The sequence below is a fragment of the Ursus maritimus genome, unplaced genomic scaffold (assembly GCF_017311325.1).
Source record: "Ursus maritimus isolate PB19 unplaced genomic scaffold, ASM1731132v1 scaffold_26, whole genome shotgun sequence".
NCBI classification, from domain to species: Eukaryota; Metazoa; Chordata; class Mammalia; order Carnivora; family Ursidae; genus Ursus; species Ursus maritimus.
In genome coordinates, this window is record NW_024425119.1 from 35,445,569 (window position 1) to 35,471,384 (window position 25,816).

At 36.9% G+C, this 25,816-nt stretch overlaps 1 protein-coding gene across 6 annotated transcripts in view; it reads left to right on the plus strand.

Moving 5' to 3' along the window:
* TMEM117 (transmembrane protein 117) overlaps nucleotides 1–25,816 on the plus strand; it is a 501,176-nt gene that overhangs the window by 413,226 nt on the left and 62,134 nt on the right. For 5 of the 6 annotated variants that reach the window (XM_008704472.2, XM_040642356.1, XM_040642355.1 and 2 more), the window contains one exon: nucleotides 4,419–4,578. In XM_008704472.2, coding sequence (XP_008702694.1) covers nucleotides 4,419–4,578 — 160 coding nt within the window. Of the gene's footprint in view, nucleotides 1–4,418; nucleotides 4,579–13,192; nucleotides 13,558–25,816 lie in introns of those variants that run through there. The other variant, XM_040642357.1, reaches the window with a different exon arrangement.

Here is a 25,816-nt window from a genome sequence, read left to right on the forward strand (position 1 = left end):
CAATTGCACCAAAAAAATAAAATACCTAGGAATAAACTTAACCAAGGAAGTGAAAGACCTATACTCTGAAAACTATTAAACACTGAAAAAAGAAATTGAAGAGAACAAAAAAGTAGAAAGATATTTCATGCTCATGGATTGGAAAAACAAGTATTGTTAAAATGGCCACACTACCCAAAGCAATCTACAGATTTAATGCAATCCCTATCAAAATAGTAACAGCATTTCTCACAGAACTAGAACAAATAATCCTAAAATTTGTATGGAAGCACAAAAGACCCCAAATAGCCAAAGCAATCTTGTAGAAGAAGAACACTGGAGGTGCCACAATCCCAGATATCAGGATAAACTACAACACTGTAGTCATCAAATAGTATGGTACTGGCACAAAAATGACACATAAATCAGTGGAACAGAATAGAGAGTCCAGAAATAAACCCAAGATTATGTGGTCAGTTAATCTTGGACAAAGGAGGCAAGACTATGCAATGGGAAAAGGATGGTCTGTTCAACAAATGGTGTTGGGAAAACTGGACAGCTACATGCAAAAGAATGAAACTGGACCACTATCTTACACCATACACAAAAATAAACTCAAAATGGATTAAAGACCTAAATGTGAGACCTGAAACCATAAAAATTCTAGAAGAGAGCACAGGCAGTAACTTTTCTGACATTGACTGTAGCAACATTTTTCTAGATATGTCTCCTGAGGTGAGGAAAACAAAAGCAAAAATACATTATTAGGACTACATCAAAATAAAAAGCTTCTGCACAGCAAAGGAAACAATCAACAAAACTAAAAGACAACCCTTTTAATGGGAGAAGATATTTGCAAATGACATATCTGATGAAGGGTTAGTATCCAGACCATATAAAGAACTGATAAAATTCAACACCAGAAAACCCCAAATAATCTAATTTAAAAATGGGCAGAAGAAATGAATAGACATTTCTCCAAAGAAGACATACAGATGGCCAACAGTCACGTGAAGAGATACTCAACATCACTTATCATCAGGGAAGTGCAAATCAAAATCACAGTGAGATATCACCTCATTCCTGTCAGAGTGGCTAAAATCAAAAATTCAAGAAACAACAAATGTTGGTGAGGATATGGAAAAAAAGGAACCCTGGTTCACTGCTTTGGGAATGAAAGGTGGTACAGCGAACGTGGAAACCAGTATGGACCTTCCTCAAAAAATTAAAAAATAGAATTGCCATATGAACCAGTAATTACATTGTTGGTTATTTACCCTAAGAATACAAAAAACACTAATTCCAAAAGACATGTGCACCTCTATGTTTGTTGCAGCATTATTTACAATAGCCAAATTGCAGAAGCAACCCGTGTCCACCGATTGATGAATGGATAATGAAGAGGTGATTATACACACATACACACACACACACACACACACACACACACACACACACATACATACACACACGCACACACACAATGGAACATTACTCAGTCATAAGAAAAAGTGAAATCTTGCCATTAGAAACAACATGTATGGATATAGAGAGTATAATGCTAAGTGAAATAAGTCAGTCAGAGAAAGACAGATACCATATGATTTCACTCATTGGGAATTTTAGAAACAAAACAAAAAAAACAAAATAAAAAAGAGGCATCGGGGCACCTGGGTGGCTCAGTCATTAAGCGTCAACCTTTGGCTCAGGGCGTGATCCCGGCGTTCTGGGATTGAGCCCCACATCAGGCTCCTCTGCTGGAAGCCTGCTTCTTCCTCTCCCACTCCCCCTGCTTGTGTTCCCTCTCTCGCTGGCTGTCTCTCTCTCTGACAAATAAATAAATAAAAATCTTTAAAAAATAAAAAATAAAAAAAAAAGAGACAAACCAAAAACCAGACTCTAAACTATAGAGAACAAACTGATGATACCAGAGGGAAGGTGGGTGGGGGATGGGTGACATAGGTGAAGGGGATTAAAGGGACACTTATCATGATAAGCACTGCATAATGTATAGAATTGTTGAATCACTATAATGTACACCTGAAACTAACATAACAACCTGTATAATAACTACACTGGAATTAAAAAACAAAAAAAGAGGCAGATCCAACTGGAATGTCTTTTTGGGCACTTACTCCTGTCATAATGCCTGACCCTTGGATGAAATTCTGGTAATAGAGAAGCCATCTCATCCTGATAAGGGTGAAAGTCATATTAAGGATGGAGGAAAAGGAAGATAAAAGGAGCATTGTTCTGCTGATAACTCTTGGGCCAATATGCTATCCAGGGATATCTTATTTCATGAAATAGATAAACTTTTTACTTGGTTAAGAGAAAAAAATAAAAATCACAAACAAATTGACTTAACCTGGAGAAAAATTCGTTTAAAATCCCATTATTCTTATGTTTGACCACGTAATATTTGCTATTTCTTTCTATTGAATTATAATAGCTATTTAGTATTTCTCCCATGCTTAGTTAACCCATTTAAATTTCTGGAAATGATCAAAGGTATTCTAAATGGTAGGAGAGACAATCTGTAATTTGGAGATCATGAGTGAAATTCTTTTGATAGTTTGTAATTTTAATAAAATAAGTTAATTTTATTAGAAATTTTTATTTTTCAGGGGCGCCTGGGTGGCTCAGTCGTTAAGTTCTGGGATCGAGCCCCGCATCAGGCTCCTCCGCTATGAGCCTGCTTCTTCCTCTCCCACTCCCCCAGCTTGTGTTCCCTCTCTCGCTGGCTGTCTCTCTGTCTCTGTCAAATAAATAAATAAATAAAATATTTTTAAAAGAAAGAAAGAAAGAAAGACATTTTTATTTTTCAAAAAAAAAAATTAAATATATCTTAACTATTTATGGGGGGTGGGAAATCTAAGGGGGGGTCCATTATATTCATTCTATCAAAGTATAACTTGTTACAAATAAGTTGTGAAAAGCAAGCCCAGTATTTAGGTTTAGAAATTTGTGCTTTATTCAACTGAAAGGAGGTGGTCTAGGATGATCCATATTATTCTTTTTTTGTATCATTTATTATCAGATATCTGAGGACAAAAACTGTTAATTGCCAAAATGGGTACGTGTTCTTCTAAGGTATTATTTCACCTCCATATATTTTCTTCCATTTTGCTTCCATTTTTCTTTTTTCTTTTTTTTCCTTATTTCCCTTTTTCTTCCTTTTCTTTCTTTTGATTAAGATTATTTTCAAAACAATTGCTCTTTTTTATTTTCCTTTTTACAATCCAAAACTGTATGCAGATAACAATATAGCTCTGAAAACAAAGGCTTAACTACATGATAGACAATTCTCTGGCAGATTAAATTTTTGCTGCCTACATTTCAGATTTACTTTGAATGTTAATATTAAAGACTAATTTAAGGGGTGCCTGGGTGGCTCAGTCGCTTAAGCATCTGCCTTAGGCTCAGGTCAGCTCAGGTCGGCTCTGGTCGGCTCAGGTCATGGTTCCAGGGTCCTGGGATCAAGCCCCACGTTGGGCTCTCTGCTCATCGGGGATCCTCCTTCTCCCTTTCCCTCTACCTGCTGCTCCCCCTGCTTGTGCTCTCTCTCTCTCTCTCTGTCAAATAAATAAGATCTTAAAAAAAAAAAAAAGACTAATTTAAGGGCTCTTGATTTTTATAAAAAGCTTAATTGTTACAACTTCCACAACCATTCACTGACTTCCATCTGATATAATTATGTAAGATTTTATGGGGATTACAAAGATAAGAAATAAGGTTAGGCCCCTAGTATCTTATAACAAGAATGGATAATCAAACATGGTGTGACCTAGACAGGTCACTAGGCCACAAGCCATGTATGATACAAGTCCTATGAGGAGAAATGGCTACACTGCCTTACATCGGAAACTGGGGATGTACTGTATGGTGACTAACATAATATAATAAAAAATCATTAAAAAAAAAAAAAGAAATGGCTACACTGTTGCTGTGTAGAGGTGGTTCTTCCATGGAGCTCCTGAGGCTATGAGGATGATGATGGGATTGGTCTAACTATCCCTCTCTTATATAGGACAGTAATAGAATCCAAAGACTTGTTCATCACTCACCATCTGCCTTATGCTCTTACATATGCATGTCTACTACCCTCAGTAAATGATGCACGTGTAATGAGAGCTACACACCACTGCTCTCTTTGGGACACATATTGCACCGGCCAAGGCCATTTGTAATATTTTTATTGTTAATTATCTTAATGTTCTTAAGGGAAAATCTTGGGATGGATGCTAGCATACCTTTTTTAATTGCTTTTGAAGAAAGCACTTAATTTACTACTTTGTTCATCTTCATTTTGGTGAATATGCCTTGGCAAAGGGTACTTGGCAAAGGGTAGGCATTGAATATAGCACAGATAACATGCAGTCTTCACTGTCTATATCATTATGTCTAACGTTCTTTAATGAACATCTTGTTCCTCGCAGGACGGTCCTCTTTACTCTGACTTCTGTGGTTGTACTTGTCATTACAACTGACTGGATCAGCTGGGACAAGCTGAATCGGGGTTTTTTGCCCAGTGATGAAGTTTCCAGAGCTTTCCTGGCTTCTTTTATCTTGGTCTTTGACCTCCTTATTGTAATGCAGGTAAGTGTTTTTGTATTTTCCTCCTCTCACTAAAGCCGCTCTCTGCTTTGTTACCAATATAACAAACACTGTAGGTACAGTGAAAAGCTCCCTAAAGCTAGAAAAGTGCATAGTTTATAGTTGCTATTGATGGGGTCTTCTCTGATCATAGTTTCAGCAGTTTTACTGGGAGGATATGCCAACTAGGCTTCATGAAAGGAGCACCAAAAATTCATTGTATGAACATTGCAAGGTGGGCCCTGAGAAACCGTACACCCAGCATGGTGGTGTTTTTGGCCAAGGCTTCAAAACAAGGCAAAACAACAACAAAAACCCTGTCATTTAGTAAATGAAAAGCTGCCGAGATGAGGATGATAGAAAGCCAGCAAAGCAGGGATAAGCAATTGCCAAAGCAACTCAGGGTTTTATAGCAGTTGAAATGGAATGATGTAAAAATGCTTTTTCTGGTTATGGAAATTATCACTTTCAGGACTCACTAGAGATCATTCCATTTTCATGTAAACAATATTTCTGCCCTGCTCAGCACCAGACTGTTCCACTAACCAGTGCTACTTGTGTAATCTGCTGTAAATGCTCTGGGGTCTGAGGACCGCAAAATGGAGGGATGTTCCTTTGTATGAGACTGAAAGAAACATTAACTATTTCTTGGCACTTTATCTTGCTCATTAAATGTCCATTCATTTGCTAGAGATTTTCTTATTGGTTTTAGAAGGCAATTTGGGGTTTTCCCCTCTGAAGCATTTTAAGTTACCAGAACAAAGGCCATAGTTGCTGAAGGGAAGGTAAGCACCATTGTGTTCTAAATTTATGTGAGATTTCACAAGATAGCAGATTGGTTTGCTCATTTCTAGAGGCAAAGAAAGGCCTTTATAAGTGCTTCTGTGGTATCCTAAAAGAGAATAACAGTTTGTTTTTTGTTTTGTTTGATTTGGGTTTTTTTTGCTATATAATATAGCCTGCATTAGGTTCAGGGTGGTTCCTAGAGTGTATTGCTATTTCAATGGATAACAATTTAAAATATGTTGATAACATATTTTATCTTTTATATATATATATTTCTTTTATATATATCTTTTAAATATATATAATATATTTTTATATATATTGTATATATAACATATATATTATATATTTTATATATTATTTCTTTTATATATATCTTATATATATATGTATATATATATATATGTATATATAATTGAATGTCTCATCTAAAAATTCATGTATTTCTTTTTTATATTCTGTGGGCTAGTTTAGCCTAGTGGAGAAACTAAGAAAGCATGGTGGGTTCCATATCTGTCTCTTACTTGCTATAGGACCTTCTCTGGATATTCATAAAATCAGATTTGTAACACTAATGCAATAATGCATGATGCATTACTTGTTTAGAGGCTGTTTTTATCTTCTTTCATCTAATACTCCTGAAGGATATACTTCCTTATGTAAAGCATTTGCTTTGGCCGAATGGCCTACTGTACCTCTTTGAACCCATTGTAGAGTCAAAGGTAGACCGTTGTCTTTTAGATTTTTTAAAATTTGTATATGTGAGAGCATAAATTTCCTGATTTTGTACTACTATCCATCACCTTCTACCCTCTTTTACATTGTTTTAATTATTGTTCCAATAAGGTCACTAAAGTCAGGGACTTGAAGGGGGAAAATGTAACATTACAATTTACAGGTATTATGGCCTCGCTCAAAAAGTACCTAATAAAGAGGGCTAGAAGAAAGGAAGGATAGTTAGGATTTAGATGGGTAGAGTCCGCAGGACTGGGATGGGGAAGGCGTTCTAGAAGAAGGAAATGGCATGAACATGTGGAGTTAGTAAAGTGCTGAAGTGTTCAGATGGTAGCCAGAGCACCAAGTGACTGAAAACGGAGAGTTCGTGCTGAGGAATGTATGAGTTTGGACCATTTTGGCTGCAAGTAACAACAACCCTGCCAAGCTAGCTTAATCAAAGGGGGGATGTATTGCTGCAATATAAGGATGCCTTACAGAATTAAAGAGGAGGGATGCAGTTACATTTTAGGGCCACATGAAAGCAGACACTAAAGTGTACCAGGGAACCCAGACCTAGCTTTTATTCCCCATCTCTCATCTTTTTTTTTTAAATTTTTTTTTTATTTTTTTAAACTTCTGTGTCCTTTTCTTCTCTCACTGTAAAGCAGCATTTTGAGCTTCCCAGTTCACATGGGAGAAAATGACCACAGCCAACACCTCAGAGGGGGACCACTTTCTAGTTGTCAGGCCTAATTCCAGATTCCTGGGGAAGGGATTGCAAGGACTGGATCACACCCATCAGTGGAATGACTGGGGGTGAATCCACAGAAAGCAGGGAGATGTTGGGCCTCAAAAGCCAAATTAATTTTTGTCTAATAAGAGGAAGAGTCCAAAACGAGGCCCAGGACGTAGGGCCCTTGACTCTTTTTCTCTCTCCCCCAGTACTGAGTTAGCCAGGCAGGCCAGTGGATTGCTCTTTTGCTATGTCTCTTATAGTCTATTCCTTCCTTCTCATTTCTCTACTTCTGTTCCGTCTGACTCTCCTCTATTCTATTGTAAAATAATCTCCTTTGCAGCCTTCTGCTTCCAGATGTCCCCTAGTCCCATACTCTCCATGCAGCTCAGCCTCATAAACTTCTGACCTGCAATCCATGTTGTACATGCCTCTTCTTAGCCAAAGTGACTCCTCATTGTCCAAGAATAAAGTCCAGACTCCAAGGGCACGTGCTTAGTGCCTCCACGATCCGGCCCTGGCTGTGTTTTTCTCACCTGTCTCCTTTGCTCTAGCTCCACCCCAGACCAAAGGGCTTGTTGTTTGGCCCTTGACCACAGCACACTTATTCCAGGATGTCTTTTTCTCCCCAGATGTGTCTCCTCCTGCTCTGCTCGTCTAGACCCTACCATTGAGCACCATTCCAATTCCCCCACATGAAAACCATGTAATCAGTCCCTCCGTGGAACTCCTGCCGCACTTTTTACCGGACTACAAATCACCATTTCACTTCTTTCCTGCTCTATGGAGCAGAAACCATAGCTTATAACTATATATCCCTGGAGTCTCGCTAACACAGAATCTTACATGGGCAGCAGTATGCCCAGAGTAATAACTGCTTGATGACGATAAAGAAGTGACATCTGAGCACTGAGTCTCATGCAAACTCTGCCCCACTTTGGGGGTATCGTGTTGAAATTCTGGGAACTAGTGCATGGGAGTTTAAGGAAGAGAGTGAATTTTAGGAAACAGAGCCTCGGAAGGCATATATATTCAAGACATTTAAAAATATATAATACAAATGTCCTAACAAGTCTAAAACCAACTGAACTGTGATCTAGTTCATTCCAGATTCACATATTTCAGACAAAAGAAAAATAGAAAAGTAGCAAAATTAATGGAAATGGAAGGAATAGTTTTATTAAAAGATTTTCTCTCATTGGACTTATTTAAGTGATTTAAAAGCAATTGACCCTAGCCTTTTCTAATACTAGAAAAATTCAACTTACACTATCAAAAGATATTTTAATGTTTGGTTAAAAAAAAAAAGAAAAGAAACCTTTAGAAAATGGCACTACTTCTGTAAAGATTTTATCTTAACAAAATTAGTAGGTCAATTCTGAAAACTTTTAGAGAAAGTATAATTATTTTTATGAATATTAAATAGGATTTTCTACATTTATCATAAAAATCATTTGTGTATCACATTTTTCTGTAGTTTTAGTAAAGTCACTAGAACTAAAGCATAAACACATGCTAGTAAAATAGAACATGTGATTCATAAAAATCACACATTTCTACAGAACATGAGAAGTATGTTGTAAAAACTCTTCTCTCTAAGGAAATCTTATCTCAAATTCTGTTTAATATTTATAATTTTGCCATTTGATTTTTATATTCCTTAAGTTCATTGCATAAGTACTTAATTTGCAGTTATGTCCCATCCATTCATCTCTTATTAGATTGAAAAAAAGATATATCTAAATTATGTAAGAGTTAAAGTATTGTAGAGTAATCAAAGAAAAAAGAAGTCTTCTAGGAGTCCACCTGCTCAAAATAGAAAGAGAAAGAGGGGCGCCTGGGTGGCACAGCGGTTAAGCATCTGCCTTCAGCTCAGGGCGTGATCCCGGCGTTATGGGATCGAGCCCCACATCAGGCTCCTCCGCTATGAGCCTGCTTCTTCCTCTTCCACTCCCCCTGCTTGTGTTCCCTCTCTCGCTGGCTGTCTCTATCTCTGTCAAATAAATAAATAAAATCTTTAAAAAAAAATAGAAAGAGAAAGAGAGAGATAGATCAGTGTAGACAGAATAGTAGGACAAAACTTCAAAGAAGAGATGAGAGTAGAAGGGCAGGCAGCTAGAATTTAAAAAGGCACAACAATAAAGAAGACATTTAAGACATTTGATTTTTTGAGGAACCTCCATACTGCTTTCCAGAATGGTTGTACCAGTTTGCATTCCCACCAACAATGCATGAGGGTTTCTTTTTCTCCACATCCCTGCCAACATTTGTTATTTCTAGTCTTACACCATTCTGACAGGTGTAAGGTGATATCTTATTGTGGTTTTGATTTGCATTTCCCTGATGATTATTGAAATTAAAAATAGAAATACCATCTGATCCAATAATTCCACTTTAGGTATTTACCCAAGGAAAATGAAAAGCCTTATTTGAAAAGATATATATACCTCTATGTTTATTGCAGCATTATTTACAATATCCAAGATATGGAAATACCTCAAGTGTCTATCCATAGATGAATGGATAAAGGAGGTGTGGTATACATACAGAATATTACTTAGCCATGGAAATGGATGAGATCTTGCCATCTGCAACGTCATGAATAGACCTAGAGGGTATTATGCTAAGTGAAATAAGTCAGGCAGAGAAAGACAAATACCATATGATTTCCTTTTATATGTGAAATCTAAGAAACAAAACAAAGGAAAACAAAACAAAAAGTAGAATTAGACCCATAAATACAGAGAACACACTGATGGTTGTCAGAAATGAGGAGGTGGGTGAAGGGAAGTGGGAGATACAGCCTTCCAGTTATAGACTAAATAAGTAACAGGAATAAAATGTCAGCATAGGTAATATAGTCAGTAATGTTGTAATGACATCATATGGTGACAGATGGTAGTTACACTTGTGATGAGCATAATATAATGTAGAGAGTTGTTGAGTCACTATGTTGTGTACCTGAAAGTAATGTAACATTGTGTGTCAACTGTATTCAAGTTTTTAAAAAAATAGCTAAACTCATAGAAACAAAGAGTAGAATGGTGGTTGCCAGATATTGAGGAAAATAGGGAGAGGTTGGTAAGAAGGTACGAACTTTCACTTATAAGATGAGGAAGTTCAGAAGATGTAATGTACAACATGGTTTCTGTAGTTAAAAATACTGTCTTGTATACTTGCAATTTGCTAAAAGAATAAATTTTTAGCATTCTCATAAAAAAAGTCACTAAATGAGGTAATGGAAATGTTGATTAACTTAATTGTGAGACTCATTTCAGAATATGTATATATATATTAAACATGTTATACCCTTTATATTATAATTTTGTCAATTTCACCTCAATAAAGTTGGAAAAAGTACTAAGTGATAAAGAATGTGACATAAAGAACAAAACGAAACATTTACGAATTCATTCCTAGTGTACATCACATCAGGTGCTGGAGACACAGGACAGTGGGAAAGGAAATGAAAGATCAATGATACGGTCCACAGGAGTTTGTAATCACAAAGGAATTCATAATTTAATGGAATAAATATGAGTAGAAAAGTAAAGACATTTTAAGAAAACTGTCTTTAGAAGAATTTTTTATTCAGGTAAAAAGCAAATATTCCTACCTTTGTCACTTTTAAAATTTATCCCCCCTACCATCCTAGGATCTAGTTGCTGTTGTGAAGGCTTTAAGGAGGGCACGTATTGCATGGTGCATTGGGTGTTATAAGCAAGTAATGAATCATGGAACTTTACATCAAAAACTAGGGATGTACTGTATGGTGACTAACATAATATAATAAAAAAATTATTATAAAAAATAAAATAAAGTAAAGGAACTTTCTCTTCATAAGATAAAGAACATTCTGTGCTTTTCAACTAGATAGGAAGAAGGAGAATGAGAGAAGGAAGAGAGAAGAAGAGAAGGACTAGTTGGGGGATACTGGGAAGGGGAGATGGGGAGGAGGAGGAGAGGTGTGGAGCCAGGAAGATGGGTATAAGTGGGGATGACTTGAGGAGCCAGTAAAATTCTCCAGTGTCGATTGGTGGGTGGAGAAGGGTGGGATTAATCAATGATAATGACCATGGAGACTGATGAAGTGTTTTATCTGTTAAGTTTCCATGCATTCTTTGTCTTTCCTGAATGCTTTACATAACTAAACTCTAAGGGATTAGTGTAGAGAATATTAAAAGCTGTTGAGTTTTACAACTGGATCATTGTAGTCTAGCATCAAGAGAGCATCTACTGAACAAAGTGCCCAAGAGGCAACGGAAGCTGTGAGAAGATAGGTTTCTGGGAATTTTTATAGGCAAGTATAGAAAGTTTTTGCCTTGAACCTCTTCTCTTTAGCATCCTCTCCTCTAGAAGGCTTCTCTCATTACCTTCTGTATGTGTGTATCTTAGATTTATGTATATAAATAGATACATAATATAAAATATATATGTAATATCAGCTTTCTGCACTTCGAGGAGATGAAAGAAGTTTTCCAGAAGAGAGGTTTTTAAAGAGAAGAAGGTTCAAGGATTATGTTTTGGTGAATCCTCACATTGTTGATACATTTTTTCAACACTTTTTCTTGTAATTTATCTACATACCTGCCTAGTATCTTCATACCTGTGTACCTACATATTTCCTGTAACATGTGAGCTCCTCAAGGAGAGGAAGCATTTTTTTTTCAATTTTTTCATTCCCACAGCTAGCTCATGTTCAATGCATTGCAGTTTCCCCATAAATATTTGCTGAATGAAAGAATAAATAAGTGAATGATCACAGCATTATTTCAGAAAAGCCAAATAACATGAGATTTTTCAAGAAGCAAAATGTTTACCAACAGCAGGAGAATGAGCCATCAATAATATTAGATTAGGTCATTTTCATTGAATTATGATTTTACTATAATTAAATATCCAAATACAAATCTGAATAGATTGCTCAGTTAAGTGTTAAAAAGGACTCTTTGGTCTAGTTGAAAAGCACTTAGAGAAAAGTGATATTTCCTGAAAAGTAATTCCTGATGCATTAAAAAAATAATTATGAAAATTGCATCCTACAAACATTTTACTCTGTAACATCCAATATGTGTTTGTTTTTTGTTTCATGCATAGTTCTCAGAAGTAGGTTGACTGGTTTAAAAAAATACATGATGACTTTTGGTAGACTTTATTTTAAAACTGCAATCACCTGACTTCAGGAGGACACTTCTTTTGAGGTCATAGCTGTTGGAAGTGGAATCAATCACTTTAGAACAGAGGGCAGAGCAACAAGCATGAACCTATTTTAATTAAATAGCTATGGTGTTTTGACAAGTTGGCATATATTTTGTGGATAAGTTGTCCTGACTGATTTTGTTTATAGGCCACTTAGAAAGGGCTGTTTAAATGTCTGGCCACCAGTTTTAATATGTCCTTCAGCTTTGAGAATGCCTTATATAACTTTTTTCAAAGTAGTTTAAACTCTTCACAATTGTTTTACATCTTCATTTTTCTTACTCAGGGGTTATACTTCTCCCTAAAAACACAGTAATGGCAATTTCTGTTGTAGGTCCCAAGTGATGCCATATGGAATAAGGGCTTAGATATTATTAAGCAATACCTGGATTAAACATAAATGCCTACTGTCTTCATGATATGTGCCTTAGGGGTTGAATCTGTGTTTTATTTACTGTCGCTATTTTGTACTTCTGACATCACCTGATCTAGTGGGAAGACAGACTATTCAAGGAGAATCATAGAGGGGAATCTCAATATATTATTTAGTAGTAGTCCCAAGTGACGAGCTTCCAAAGGGTAAACAGACTTCTTATGGTAAGTCATGTCCACGGAGCATGGAGGTGTCTAGCCAAGTGAGCAGTCTACAGGAGGTACCAGAAAATAAGTCTTGGCAGGTGACCTATGGTATCAAGAAAATTTGGCAGAAGGTAACAGATAACCTGGAAGCATGGGGCTTACCAGGCAGACAAATTCCAGGATCCAGTCATGGGTACTAGAGTGACAAACACACTCACTTGAAAATGAAAGTAATAGTCTGGTTAACATATGATATAGATCACAGTTGTAAAACAGGCAGTAAGGTCTATGAGGGATTATTGTGAGTAGGAGAGAGTGCTCAAGTCTTTAAGGATAATGTGGGAAGAATGTAGCATGAAGGAATTATAAGATTTGGTTAAGCAAGTGGAAAATAGAGACATTCAAGTTTCATCCCAATTTAAATGCTTCAGTCCCTGAGGTATTTTTTTTTTTAAAGAGAGATAGAACATGATTAAAAAACAGGCAAAAGATGAATTCTGTACTGTAGCACGTGAGCAGTAATTTTTTCAGAGCCACATGGAGGCAGCAAGATATAACTCCTTCAAATTCACATTTTTCTAATGGATGCATCACTGTTTTCAGGAGCCATGGGATTGTTAGTACCTGATCATCACCCTGGAAGAATGTTCCAGCCCTAGCCCTCACCCCCATCTTTGCGCGTGCGTCATGGTTGGCCCTGGAAGTCATGTGTAGCAGTTACCATTGTCGCTGCACCGCTTGTATGTGAGAAAAAATACAACGTTGAAGACGCACATTCCACCATGTTATCAGCCTCCTAGTTCCTCGGGGGTAGTTTTCAAACTCAGAGTGTGGTTATACCTCAGGTCAGTGTTGTACAGGTGACGCTAAATGCATACCCTCCTGACAGACGTTCATGTCAAATACCCTGCCCCAGATGAGATGGGCTAACACTCTGTAGGTACTCTTTTTTTTTTTTTTTTTTTTTTTTTTTTAAGATTTATTTACTTATTTGAGAGAAAGCGAGAGAAGGGGCAGAGGGAGAGGGAGAGAGAAACTCTTAATGGCAGTGGGACCATGGTTAAGTCCCTTCATCTCTAGGAATCCATACTCTCATCTATAGCATGACAATTTTTCATAACCCCCATTACAGGATTTTTATGACATTCAAATTAAAAATGCAGTTGAAGTATGATATTTTCGTATATCTAAGTTACATTTTTTAGATAGAAGAAAACAAATTAGTTGGAAAAATTTCAGAGTTACGCTTTGAATTAAAATGAGTCATTCAGGATTGTTTTGATTTTAGCTAAGGAAAAGTATCATAATGTGATAATGGAGTCCGAGTAACAATACGCTGTAGCCATAATCTGCTAATAGAGATATACATTCAAGGGGGTGATTCCCATCCTGATCTGATCAGAAGAATCACCAATACTCTTACGAAGATGTGAATTATCTGGCTGTAGGAACATTGTCAGAAGTATCTGGTTTAGTAAGTGTGCAGTGGTGCCTGGGAATTACTAGGCATAACAGATGATTCTTGTGACCATGCTTTAGCGTCAACTGTGTGCTGGTTAAAATGCAGATTCTTGAGTCTTCCTTTTAGATCTAGTGGTATTAGAATCATTAGGGAATTTGATTTGTGAGTATTAGTCTTTATTTAGCCCAAATGCAATTTCTCTGAAACTCACTATTCTAAGGCAATACACTGGTAAAAAGTGAATGTTTGTTATTACTTTGATTCAGATGGCTATACATAAAAGAACCCCAAGAAAATTACAGATTGCCAGATGGTACTTGGAATTTATTACATTTGATGAAGTTTGGGGAGTTGTTCAGAATTATGCATTCTCCTATAAAACTATATCATTCCTGTCTTGCATATCGTGAAAAGCTGAACAATTAAAACCAAACATGTACCTGGTGCATTTTTCTCTAATTTTTGATGAAAATATATTTTATAAATATCTCTTTGCAGAAAAATGTATTTATATCTGAGATGCTTATCATTTATTCAATCTTAGTTAGATTTCAGTAGCTGAGTACTGAATATTTATTTTCAAGTCGAACAAGATCTAAAATATAAGAATAGCATGAAACCAAAGAGGTCTCTGTTTTATAAACAAATGATTTTTTGTGTCTGGGAAAAAATTAAAATCAGTTATTTATAATCCTTCTCATTCCTTCCTGGGCCTTCTAAAGGTGGTGCCAAAAAAATGACTTTTTTAAAAAAGAGATTATATTTATTTATTTGAGAGAGAGGGAGCACAAGCAGGGGGAGTGGCAGAGGGAGAGGGAAGCTGACTCCCCACTGAGCAGGGAGCCCAACTTGGGGCTGGATCCCAGGACCCTGGGATCATGACCTACACTGAAGGCAGATGCTTAACCGACTGAGCCACCCAGGTGCCCGTACTTTTCGTTGCTGTTGTTAACAAATAGAATAGTAGATCTGTATGCAAAATGAAAAAACTCAGAGACTTAGGAGAGATGCCTGCCCATGAAGTAGGACAGTAGGAACTGGGGGTCAGAGGAGTTGTTATGGGGAGAAGAAAAGAGAGAAGACATAGAGTTGACAGCTGCCACAGCTAATAGAACTTGAGAGAGAGAGAGAGAGAGAGAGAGGTGTTTTTTTTTGAGAAGTTTTGCTCTGTCATATGTAATGTTATATTCTACATTCAACTTCCTAAGAAAATTTTAATTAAAAAAAAATTTTCCAATCCTTTTGGCATTATTTTCCTTCAGTCCTATCCTCCTCTTTTCATTCAAGGTGGTTTCTGGGCAAGAGTCAGGGGAAGGACAAGGTCATGGAGGCCAAGGTACATTCTGATTACACAGATATGAAAATTAGCAGGTCACTTGTAATAATTGTGTGTAGAATGAAGTCTGGTGGATGCATTCACTTCTACCTCCTACATCTTATACTCCATTAAAATTCTGAAATACCTGTTGGTTACTCAAGTCATAATGCCTTTCTTCATGGTGTAGGCCTTTGCATCGGCAATAAACAGGTTTCTCGTCAAAGTGCACGCTTGGCTGTCCTCAGCCGTCATTCAGCCTCCAGCTTAAATGCTACCCTTCTTGTGAGGCCTCATCTGCCTCTCTCAGACAAACTTAAGTGCTTCTTTTCTTATACATTGATAACTGTGTTTATAAATGTCAGTTATGGTTATTCCCCCACTGCATTGCAATTGTTTGGTTGCAGGTATTTAACTATCTCACTGAAAAGTTGTAAGACTTGGAATGTTGGCTAAACTTAGACCAGCACGTAGACCAGTACCTGACAGGTACTCCATGATTGTATTTCACATGAAAGATTTTATAAGATTCCCAAAAAGGAACAATTTTATTTTTTTACCCTGTGGGATCCATGTACTTGTATGAACCACTAATTAAAAACTTTCTATGTGAGAATCATACTTATATGGATCAGACATTGGCAAGTTTGTTTTTAGAGGCCTTATTTAAGGTCCTGTTGACATTAGACAATTTATGAATTGAATTTGGGATAGGCTCTTGAATTGTTTATCATTGAGTTCAACTTTCTTTGTATTTTGCAAAGCACAACTATCATAAACCCAGAGTAGAGTCTTTGTTCTGAGTCTTCCATGTACTTCCCTGAGCCTAGTTCTTGCTGAAGTAAACTGTTCTCGTTGAAACCGGTGTCCTCCATAACTGCCATTAGCGTGCCTCCTAGAGACAGCTGCCATAGACGTCCACAGAGTGGTGAAAGTTGGGGCTAGAATCGCTCCTTCCTGTACTGTGAAATGGGATAAGAAAATTCTGATTGTAGAGTCATGAGGAAGAGATTCTGAGCATGGCAGACCCTGCTGTATTTTTCTTAGTTTCTGGAAAAAGTAAAAAAGTAAGAATTTTACAACAGAGCTTTGACTTACCTTGTCACCACCTACTAAGAGGAATGATGACTGTCCTCCAGAGAAACTTCCTTGTTAAAGGAGGGGCAGAGGACTGTAATCACTGACTTCACATTAGAAATAAAAAATTCTATTAGTATGGGTAAGACTGAATGAATAAAACTTTAAAAGCCAATATTCTTAAGTTCAGTCATATAGAGTTTGCAATGCTTTATTAATTTATAAAAATAACAGCCATCTATTTTCAACTGCAAACAACTCAATATTAATAATAACACTAGTGTGTATGTGTCTTGATAGAGAATCAGTCAAAAGTTTGAGCTTGGTAGCAAATGTGCCTTCAAGTATGTATTTACTATATTTTTCTAATAAAATAATAAAAAGTTATAGTTTCTTTTGATGAAGACAGGAAGAATATTTGTAGGGCTTAATGAGATAAATGAAAGAACTTAAAACAGGGACTATCACAAAATGAAATTTTCCACCTGGAAAAATCTCTAGCCATATGACCTGGGGAGATAATGAACTATAACAAGGGCATAATGTGATTAGAATAAAATGAGTGATTTATGTCAGACAAGCCTTGTCACAGAGAAGACACAGAAGTTACCACTCTTCAGCATGGTCTAGGCATTAGTTCTGTCTGCGTTTGCATAGTTAGTAGCTCTGAAACATTTTCTATTTGACCTCTAGGATTCTCAATTCAATGTGTATTTTATGAGACTGACCCAATGAGGCAAATATTTAAATGAATAATGGAACATTTTTTTAAATTATTGATTCCCAGATCTCTGGCGTGTTTAGGTCCTCTCCCTATGTCTGTTCAAATTCATGGGAGGCTTCATCTCACTGTGAAAATGGCTTTCTGATCCCCCCTCTCTCAGAATAAATCTGATATGTTTTTGAGTGTCTTAGAAAATTATTCCTGTCTCTGAATAGACTGCAACTTGTTTATGAGGTCAGAAAGAGTAGATCATCACCACCAAACTTGAGGGGAAAGGGCCAGAGTAAATATTTTTCTTTTGAGATATGTTTTCAAGCTATGCTCTATAAAAGGAAATTGCAAATCTAATTGGTGTACAACTGCAGTCCCATGATGCACAGTAACCTCCAGGGATATTCTAGGGTCAACCTGGGAGAAAGTTGTAACAATGTATATATCCCACAATGACTGGAAAATACCTGCTGTGGTCGGGAGAATGATGCCTCCCCCAAAAATAGCTACATCTGAATCCCTGGAACCTGCAAATATGTGAAAGTTACATGGCAAAGGGAAATTAAGGTTGCTGGTCAGCTGACCGTAAAATGTAGAGATTATCCTGGATTATCCAGGAGGACCCAACGTAATTACAAGAGTCTTTCAGAGAGCAAGAGAGAGGCAGAGGCAGGCAAGAGGTGGCAGCATGAGAAAACTGGCTTTGAAAGAGACCAAGAGGGCCATAAGTCAGGAAGTGCAGGTGACATCTAGAATCACAAAAAAGGACAGAGAAACAGATTCTGTCTTTGAGCCACCCTGCCAACACCTTGATTTTAGTTCAGTGAGACCCATTTTAAACATCTGACCTCTAGAACTAAGATACAAGTTTGTATCGTCTAAGGCTCTAAATTGGTGGTAATTTGTTACAACAGTAATAGGAAACAAATGCATGCAGGTTTATCCACATCTTTGCTGACATGGGATATTCTTGATCTTCTACATCTTTTCTAGCCCAATAGTCAAAAATGTCTTATAGTTGGGGTACCTGGGTGGCTCAGTCAGTTAAATGTCTGCTTTGGCTCTGTCACAATCTCAGAGTCCTGGGATTGAACCCCGCCTTGGGCTCTGTGCTCAACAGGGAGTTTGCTTGTCCCCCGCCCCCCCCCCAGCCAATAAATAAATAAAATCTTTAAAAATATATCCTTTTGGGGGCGCCTGGGTGGCGCAGTCGTTAAGCAGCTGCCTTCGGCTCAGGGCGTGATCCCAGCGTTAGGGGATCAAGCCCCACATCAGGCTCCTCTGCTATGAGCCTGCTTCTTCCTCTCCCACTCCCCCTGCTTGTGTTCCCTCTCTCGCTGGCTGTCTCTATCTCTGTCAAATAAATAAATAAATAAATCTTTTTAAAAAAATATCCTTTTGGTCTTTAATTTTTCATTATTAGTTAAGTTGAGCTTATTTTCTTCTGCTAGATCCTTGATGAATATTAAAATTCATTTTGAACATCCAACCAACTTATGGACTGAAACTATTTCATTATTGAAGTTTTAGGTTTCTTGTTTTTTGTTTTTTTTCCTTACCCCTTTGTTTGACCATTAAGTATCATTTTTGCTTTTGGTGTCTGACACATTAAGAAAAGAACCTACTAAGTTTTTACCAGGAATTTATGGTGACTTCTTATAGAAATAAAGCAGCTTTTCAACACTGCTAGAAATGATCACATGCTTTCTTTTAGTATGTTTTCTACTTTAAACTATTAATGTAATAAACTATGAGAATAAGCTTCATATCTTGACCCATTCTTCCATCACTAGAGTATATCACACTTTATGGTAGTTCATTATTATTTAATAAACTGCTGAGTTCAGTTTTGCATGTATATTTATGAAAGAGATGCACGTATCCTTTTTTTCCTGCTGATTTCCATCATGGTTATGTTAGTCTTAGAAATGAATGGAAAGCCTCTGTCTTTGCTGTGCTTCGTAATCATTCCAATATATGGGAGCTATTTGTGGAACACTCTGCATGCTCCATGCCTTGTTACACATCCTCTTTCCCTACCCCATTTTATATTATGTCAGTAAGTTCAAGGGTATTTAGAAAGAAAAGGAAAATTAATATATTACCTCAAACTGCTATGTTGAGGTTGCAACTCCCCTCATCTTTTAAAAACAGAGAGTTTTTTTGAATCCTTAAACCATTCCTGTAATTGTAGAGGGAAAAAGAAGAAAGACATAAGAAAGGCTGTCCTTGGAGAGTTGTTGGCAGCAGAGCTTGGCTGCCTATAATTTCATTAGATTTCCTTTTCAATGATGTTTTATTGTTATTACTATTACCATCATTATCATGATTATGCCTTATATGAAACCCGTTTACACTATACCAAATTATAAATATATTGTTAATTTATCTTTTATGATGTCAACTTGGACTGTGTTAACCAAGTGTCCAGGATAAAAGAAGTAATAGCCCCATGTTACTTTATCATGATCAGAACATTTAAGCAGAATTGTGTTGAGTTTAGGGTATCACATCAAATTTTTTAAGTTGAGTTTAGGGTATCACATTAAATTTTTTAAGTTACAAAAACATTACAAGCTCTTCCAAAAGCAAATTGGAAAGCACAGAACAGAAAGAAAATTATTTACAGTGTGATCTTCCAGATAAATTCATCGGTACATGTGAACTTTATGCACATAATTGCATATATATTTTTCCAAAACCAGAATCATCCTCTACATCATAATTGTTTTGTAACCTGCTTTTTCACCTCACAAATATATTATTAAAATTTTTCATATCATGAAATACTCTTTCACAGGGTTTTTTAAGTGAATGTATTATAATTTAATCTGTGGTATGATCATGATATAACGGATTATTTATTGTGAAACCTTTGTTTCCATTTTGTTACTATTTATAGTGCTGCAATGAACACAATACAATGATTATTTCTTGGGATGAATTCCCAGAAGTTGAACTGATAACTTAAAAGGGTTGTGCATTATAATGACTTCTCATATGCTTAGCCAAATTTCCCTCTAGAAGTTGTTTTATGTATCATTCCACAATAAGTATAGGAAAGTGACCATTCCCCTCACGGACAAAGAATCTTGGATTTTCTTAATAGTTTCCAATTTGATTGGCAAACAAACTATTTCATTTTGATATACATTTCTTCCACTACACATATCCATGATCACCAGCTCAACAAGTTTTTCAAAATTTGCATTTCTTTTTGACTTTCAGCAAGGTAATACAGAACAAGACATTATACAAGCATCTCAGGGGGCCTTGGGTAGCGTAGTAGCATAGCAAACCATAAACAAAAAATCTTCATCCTTCTGCAGTGAATCGTACGAATGTCCACACTAAATGGGACACATAGAAACCATTGATATCCTTTCTCTCATCAAGTTTTTGTCACCAAATGAGCTCAGGTCAGATTAGGTTTTGCTGCTGTATGAATGCTAGAAAAGCTTTATTTTCAGAGCTTTCCTACTTCAAAATTGAGGACAAGGGATGGTGGACAGGTAGTGAGGTTGGTAAGTGTTTTTCTTAAGTCTGTTGGCTATTTATACTTATTCCTTTTGAGAGTTGCTTTTTCATATCCTTCACTCAGTTTTTTGTTAGGATGCTTAATATTTTCCTCATTGGCTTGTAATAGTTCTTTGCACGTTAAAGATATTACCTCCTTTCCTGTTACAGATGTTATAAATATGTTTTCTGAGTTTTATTTGTTGTTAAAATTGTTTATAACAGCTGTTGTCAAACTTGAGTCTTCCCAAGAATAACCTGGTGTGTATGCGTGTGTTTCTGTGTGTGGTGTGCAGTGGAGGTACATGTGTGCATGCTTGGGTAGCCACATGTATGTTTCGTGCAAAGTCCTGAGCTCTGTCCACAGAACATTTGATATAAAAGGTCAAGGTAGTCATCAGTCATCATACTGATGGTAGCTAACACTTGTGAGCATAGCATAACACATAGACTTGTCTAATCACTATATTATACACACAATATTATATGTTGTATATTGAAACTAATATAACACTGTGCCTCAACTGTACTTCAAAAAGATAAATAAATACAGGTTCTAATATATATAGTGGTAATGGTCGCACCACTTTGAAGTAAATTAAAAACCATGAAGTTTACAATTTAAATGTATGAATTGTATGCTATGTGAATTATATCTCAATAAAGCTGCTAACAGAAAACTAAAAGGTCTAGGTAGAATTCTGAAATCTGAATCTTAGAAAGCCCAAATGTGGTTTTTATGCAGGTCATCAGAGATTCACATTTTGGCTTCTGGTAGTTTTTGTTTGACATGTGGTTGTTTTCGATTTATCTCATAAAACCTATCAGTCTTGTCCTTTATGATTTCTGTCTTCTATGTTAAGCTGGGGATACCCTGTTTCAGCAGAGGCACTGACAAACTAGAGAGCGTCTACAAAGGCCAACAACTGGAATGTCGAGAGACCCAGAAAGAATGACAAAGGAATGATGGAGGAAATGGGGATGTTTAGCGGAAAGCCTAGACTTTGAGGAGGAACGTGCTAGCTATCGTCCTCTGTCAGGTGGAAAGACAATGCAACTATTCTCTCTTGCACCAGAAAACTGTACTAAGAACACCTGTTTGAAATTCAGAACATCAAATGCATCTTCCACATGAATTTTCCTTTATAAAACAAATCAGATTATGACATTTCTCAGTTTGGAATCCTTTGTGGCTTTTATTGTCTTTAGGAGAACACCCATGTCCTGTGAGGTCCCTCACAATCCAAGCCTCATTTGGCAGGTTCCCCTCCCTCCACGCTACTCACCTGATAGGTCACCCAAGTGAATGGCTTGGTGTCTCTCAAAAATGCAGCAGGTTCACGCATCTTTCCTCCTTCTCATATCTGGGATCACAAGCAATGTGATCTACTAATGTCCCCTATTCTCTAGGCTAGGCTATGTCAAGCTCTTGTCAGGGTAGAGTCCTTGTGAGTCTGTTTCTGTCATGATCCCCTCTCTTGACTGTCACCAATGGGACCTTATCCAGAAAAGAAGTCACTGAAAAACCCAATGATGTACTTAAATGCATTTACATATAGTAACACATAGTTAATATTTATTAGTCATAGGCTAGGTCCTAGGGCAACAAAAATGAGTAAAATGTACATCTTCTCTTCTAAGAGCCTCAACAGCTCAGAAAAGAACAATTAATGAAAATTAAATGGAAAAGTTTAGTGAATATTTAAAAATTGGAGAGGGGATCAGAACTACATAATCCACATTTCAGTAGTTACGGAAATTCGAGTGAATTTATAATGCATTCCGACGTAAAACTATATTTAAGAGGATAAATACAAGGGAAAGAATTAAACTTGCCTGAGTTATATAGAGTAGCAGCATTGTGCTCTGAACCAGATGCATAATTTTTGCCAAGATGATTAAGTGGAAGATGTTTATGCTTCCATTGAAAATTTGATTGGTGTTATACAGCATGTTAACTGAAAGACACGCTCATTTTTACTTGCTTAGGAATCCTTAAAATGTTCAATAAATTGGCTGCATGTTTTTGCATAACAAAAGGGAACTCGAGTTACTGAATGTCTCGGGATAATGAGCCTGTTACGTATTTTAGCATCTGCTATATTTATATTTCACTGCGGTCATTAATGGATACTTTTCCCTTCCACTGTCTAGAAAAAAAGACATTTTTTCCTCATTGTTACACACCAATTTGAAGTGGGAGTTGTTTTTCTAGTAGCACACGACTCCAGTGTATTGCATTTGGAGTCATTCCCTTCAGATCCCAGTGTGCCATGCAGCTGGAGTTCTGGGTCGGTAAGAACCCCACAGTGGCCAAGGTCAGAAGCCCCCAGTATTTTAATCCCATATCTCCATCACTCCCGGGGTGGGCTAGCAAGCTGTCATGGAATGCCCATTAAGGAAAATGCATTCCTCGACATCACAAACAGCGAGTGAAACGGCCAGACCTAGGCCCGAACTTGTGTGACAGATTACAAATGTGTTTTTCTCTGTGGAGCAGTGAGGCAGCTAAGTAATTTCTAAATAGTAGACTTGTCATCCAAATGCAGTTTGACGTTATCGCTAGGTGATCAGAACCCTGCGCTTTTTCTCATGGTGATTAATAACCCTTTTATTCTTTCACTGTAGAACATCAAGAGAGTTGATACTAATTGTATTAGCTAAGGCTGATTTCCTTTGCCAAGATCCCAAACTGCATAATCCACCAGGCTGAGCTCCTTGAAGGCACGAGCCATCATATTTATCTTAGTATCACTACCGTCTGGGCAGCGTGTTGCAGTAAGAGTTTCCATAAATGTTCACTGAGTTAAATTAACTTCATTTGCCATGGATGAATTTCAGCACTAATAACGTTCTCAGTTCTATTTAGGGTTTGAAGCTTTAAGAAGCAGTGCATTTCATTCTGCCAGTAAGTAAACAACTCCATGAGAGAAATATTAGCTCTCATAGTCCATTCATTCAGCTACTTTTGGAAAACTGTTGTCACTGACTAGACATAGCAACAAATTCTAGCCAGGCAGAACAAATGTTATAATTTATAACTAAACGATGTCTTCGGTTGGGATTTGGGCCAGTTTTTTCCCAATGTTCACCTTAAATATTTGCTACCATTTCAACACATTTGTTTCTAAAGAATTCTAGAATCTTCCTGTAGCAGAAAGGTCTTCTCATTTCCAGAGACGTCAAAGGCCATTAAAACTCCCAGTGTACTGAGGTAAAGGGAAGGTCAGAAATAGTTGTCAGAAGACAGAGTATACAGATAACAATGTCTTCTGCTGTATCAATGCCATCTCGTCTCAGTGACTCTTGACATCAGGGTGACTTGCTTAAGGAATTTAGGGAACTGACATAATGTCAGAAATAAGAAAACATATCTCGATATCTCAAGACACAATTGTATTTCTAGAATCTTAACTTCCACAGATCTACCACAGGGGCCACTGAAGGGGGAGGCAGAGGCCATAAAAAAAAGTGAATGGAAGAGGTACTATCCACCTCAGTGAGAACACCTTTCATTTCATTGCAGAGTCCTATAAAATATTTCTCAGAATTTCACTGTTGAAAATATTTTGAACACTACACCTCTAGAACAGTGCCACAAATAATATAATATTGAGTTACGTAGGAGGAGTGTAACGGTTCTGAAGAATTGAACTGCAAACATACAGAGTAGAGGCGTAGTAGCAATAGGCAAGAAACATCTTATCGGTCTGTATGGCTGCCAGAAACACCCCCTAAAAAACAAACAAAAACCCAAAACTAATTGAACTTGGGGTGTATTAAAAGAAAGACAGAACTTAAAATATTGGAGGTGATAAATTCATCTCCAGTCTAAATTGATCAGTTCTACTTACCCAGAACTGTTTTCAGAAAGATGCACATAATTTTCAGGTGAAATTGTCCAGCATAGTGAGGAGTGATACAAAATTTGGAAAAAAAAGTTCTCAAGAGATTTAAGATAATTATCTTAAAATACTAAAACACTGGTATAGGACAGAGGCTTTGTGTTAAGTGACAAGGTCCTGAACTTTATCAGGAGGTGGAAATGAAGTTTTCAGAGTTTAGATCATGAGAAAAAGAGAGAAACTCATGAGAGGTATGAGTCATATTTGTTTTTATATACATATATATCATTGTGGTGAAATGTAAATAACATAAAATTTACCATTTTAACCATTTTTAAGTACAGTTGACTCTTTGGTGGGAGGTTAGGAACACTGATCCACCTTGCAGTCCAAAATCCACATAGAACTTTTGACTCCCCAAGACTGCTAGCAAGAACCTTGAGAGATCACTTTGCTGCAGTACACAATTTACTGGAGGCACAAACTGCTCACATGAAGATGACCGGTATCACAAGGCATTTTTAAATGTATACGTGCAACACCAGCTCACCCCAACAGCAATAGGAGGTAGTTACAAATTTTTTATCATCATTTTTTAAATTTAAATTCAATTAATTAACATACAATGTAGTATTAGTTTCAGAGGTAGAGGTCAGTGATTCATCAGTCTTATATCACAACCAGTGCTCATTACATCATGGGCCCTCCATAATGCCCATCACCCAGTTACCCCATCCCTCCACCATTCTCCCCTCCAGCAACCCTCAGTCTGTTTCCTGTAGTTAAGAGTCTCTTACGGTTTGTCTTCCTCTCTGACAGTATAGTATATGCTATAGTTAATTTTATGCAGTTATAATTTAATACTGCATCTTTTTACTTGTCTACATTTCTCTCATCTGTGAATGGTGCCATGTACAGCCTGTGTCTGTGTGTATAAGTTTTGATAAATTTTAACTTTTTGTAATTTATGTATGTTTTATAGAGTCATGACATACCTTTTTCTTAATTTTGTTGATATTTCTAGGATATGCAGTTCATCTGTGAGTTTTTTCAAACTGTCACATATATCAAAATTTTTTTCCAATATATTTATTTTTAAAAATCTGCGTATAAGTGGACCTGCATGGCTCAAGCCTGTGTTGTTCAAGGGTCAGCTGTGTACGGTCTGTAGCAGTAAGTACATTCAGATGGTTGTGCAGTTGACAAAGACTCTCTCTTTAGGCTTCTCTGAGTGCTCCTCTTGACTAGGCCTCCCTCTTGGGCCTTGTCCTCTAGCCCGCCTCTCTCAGTGTGGCAA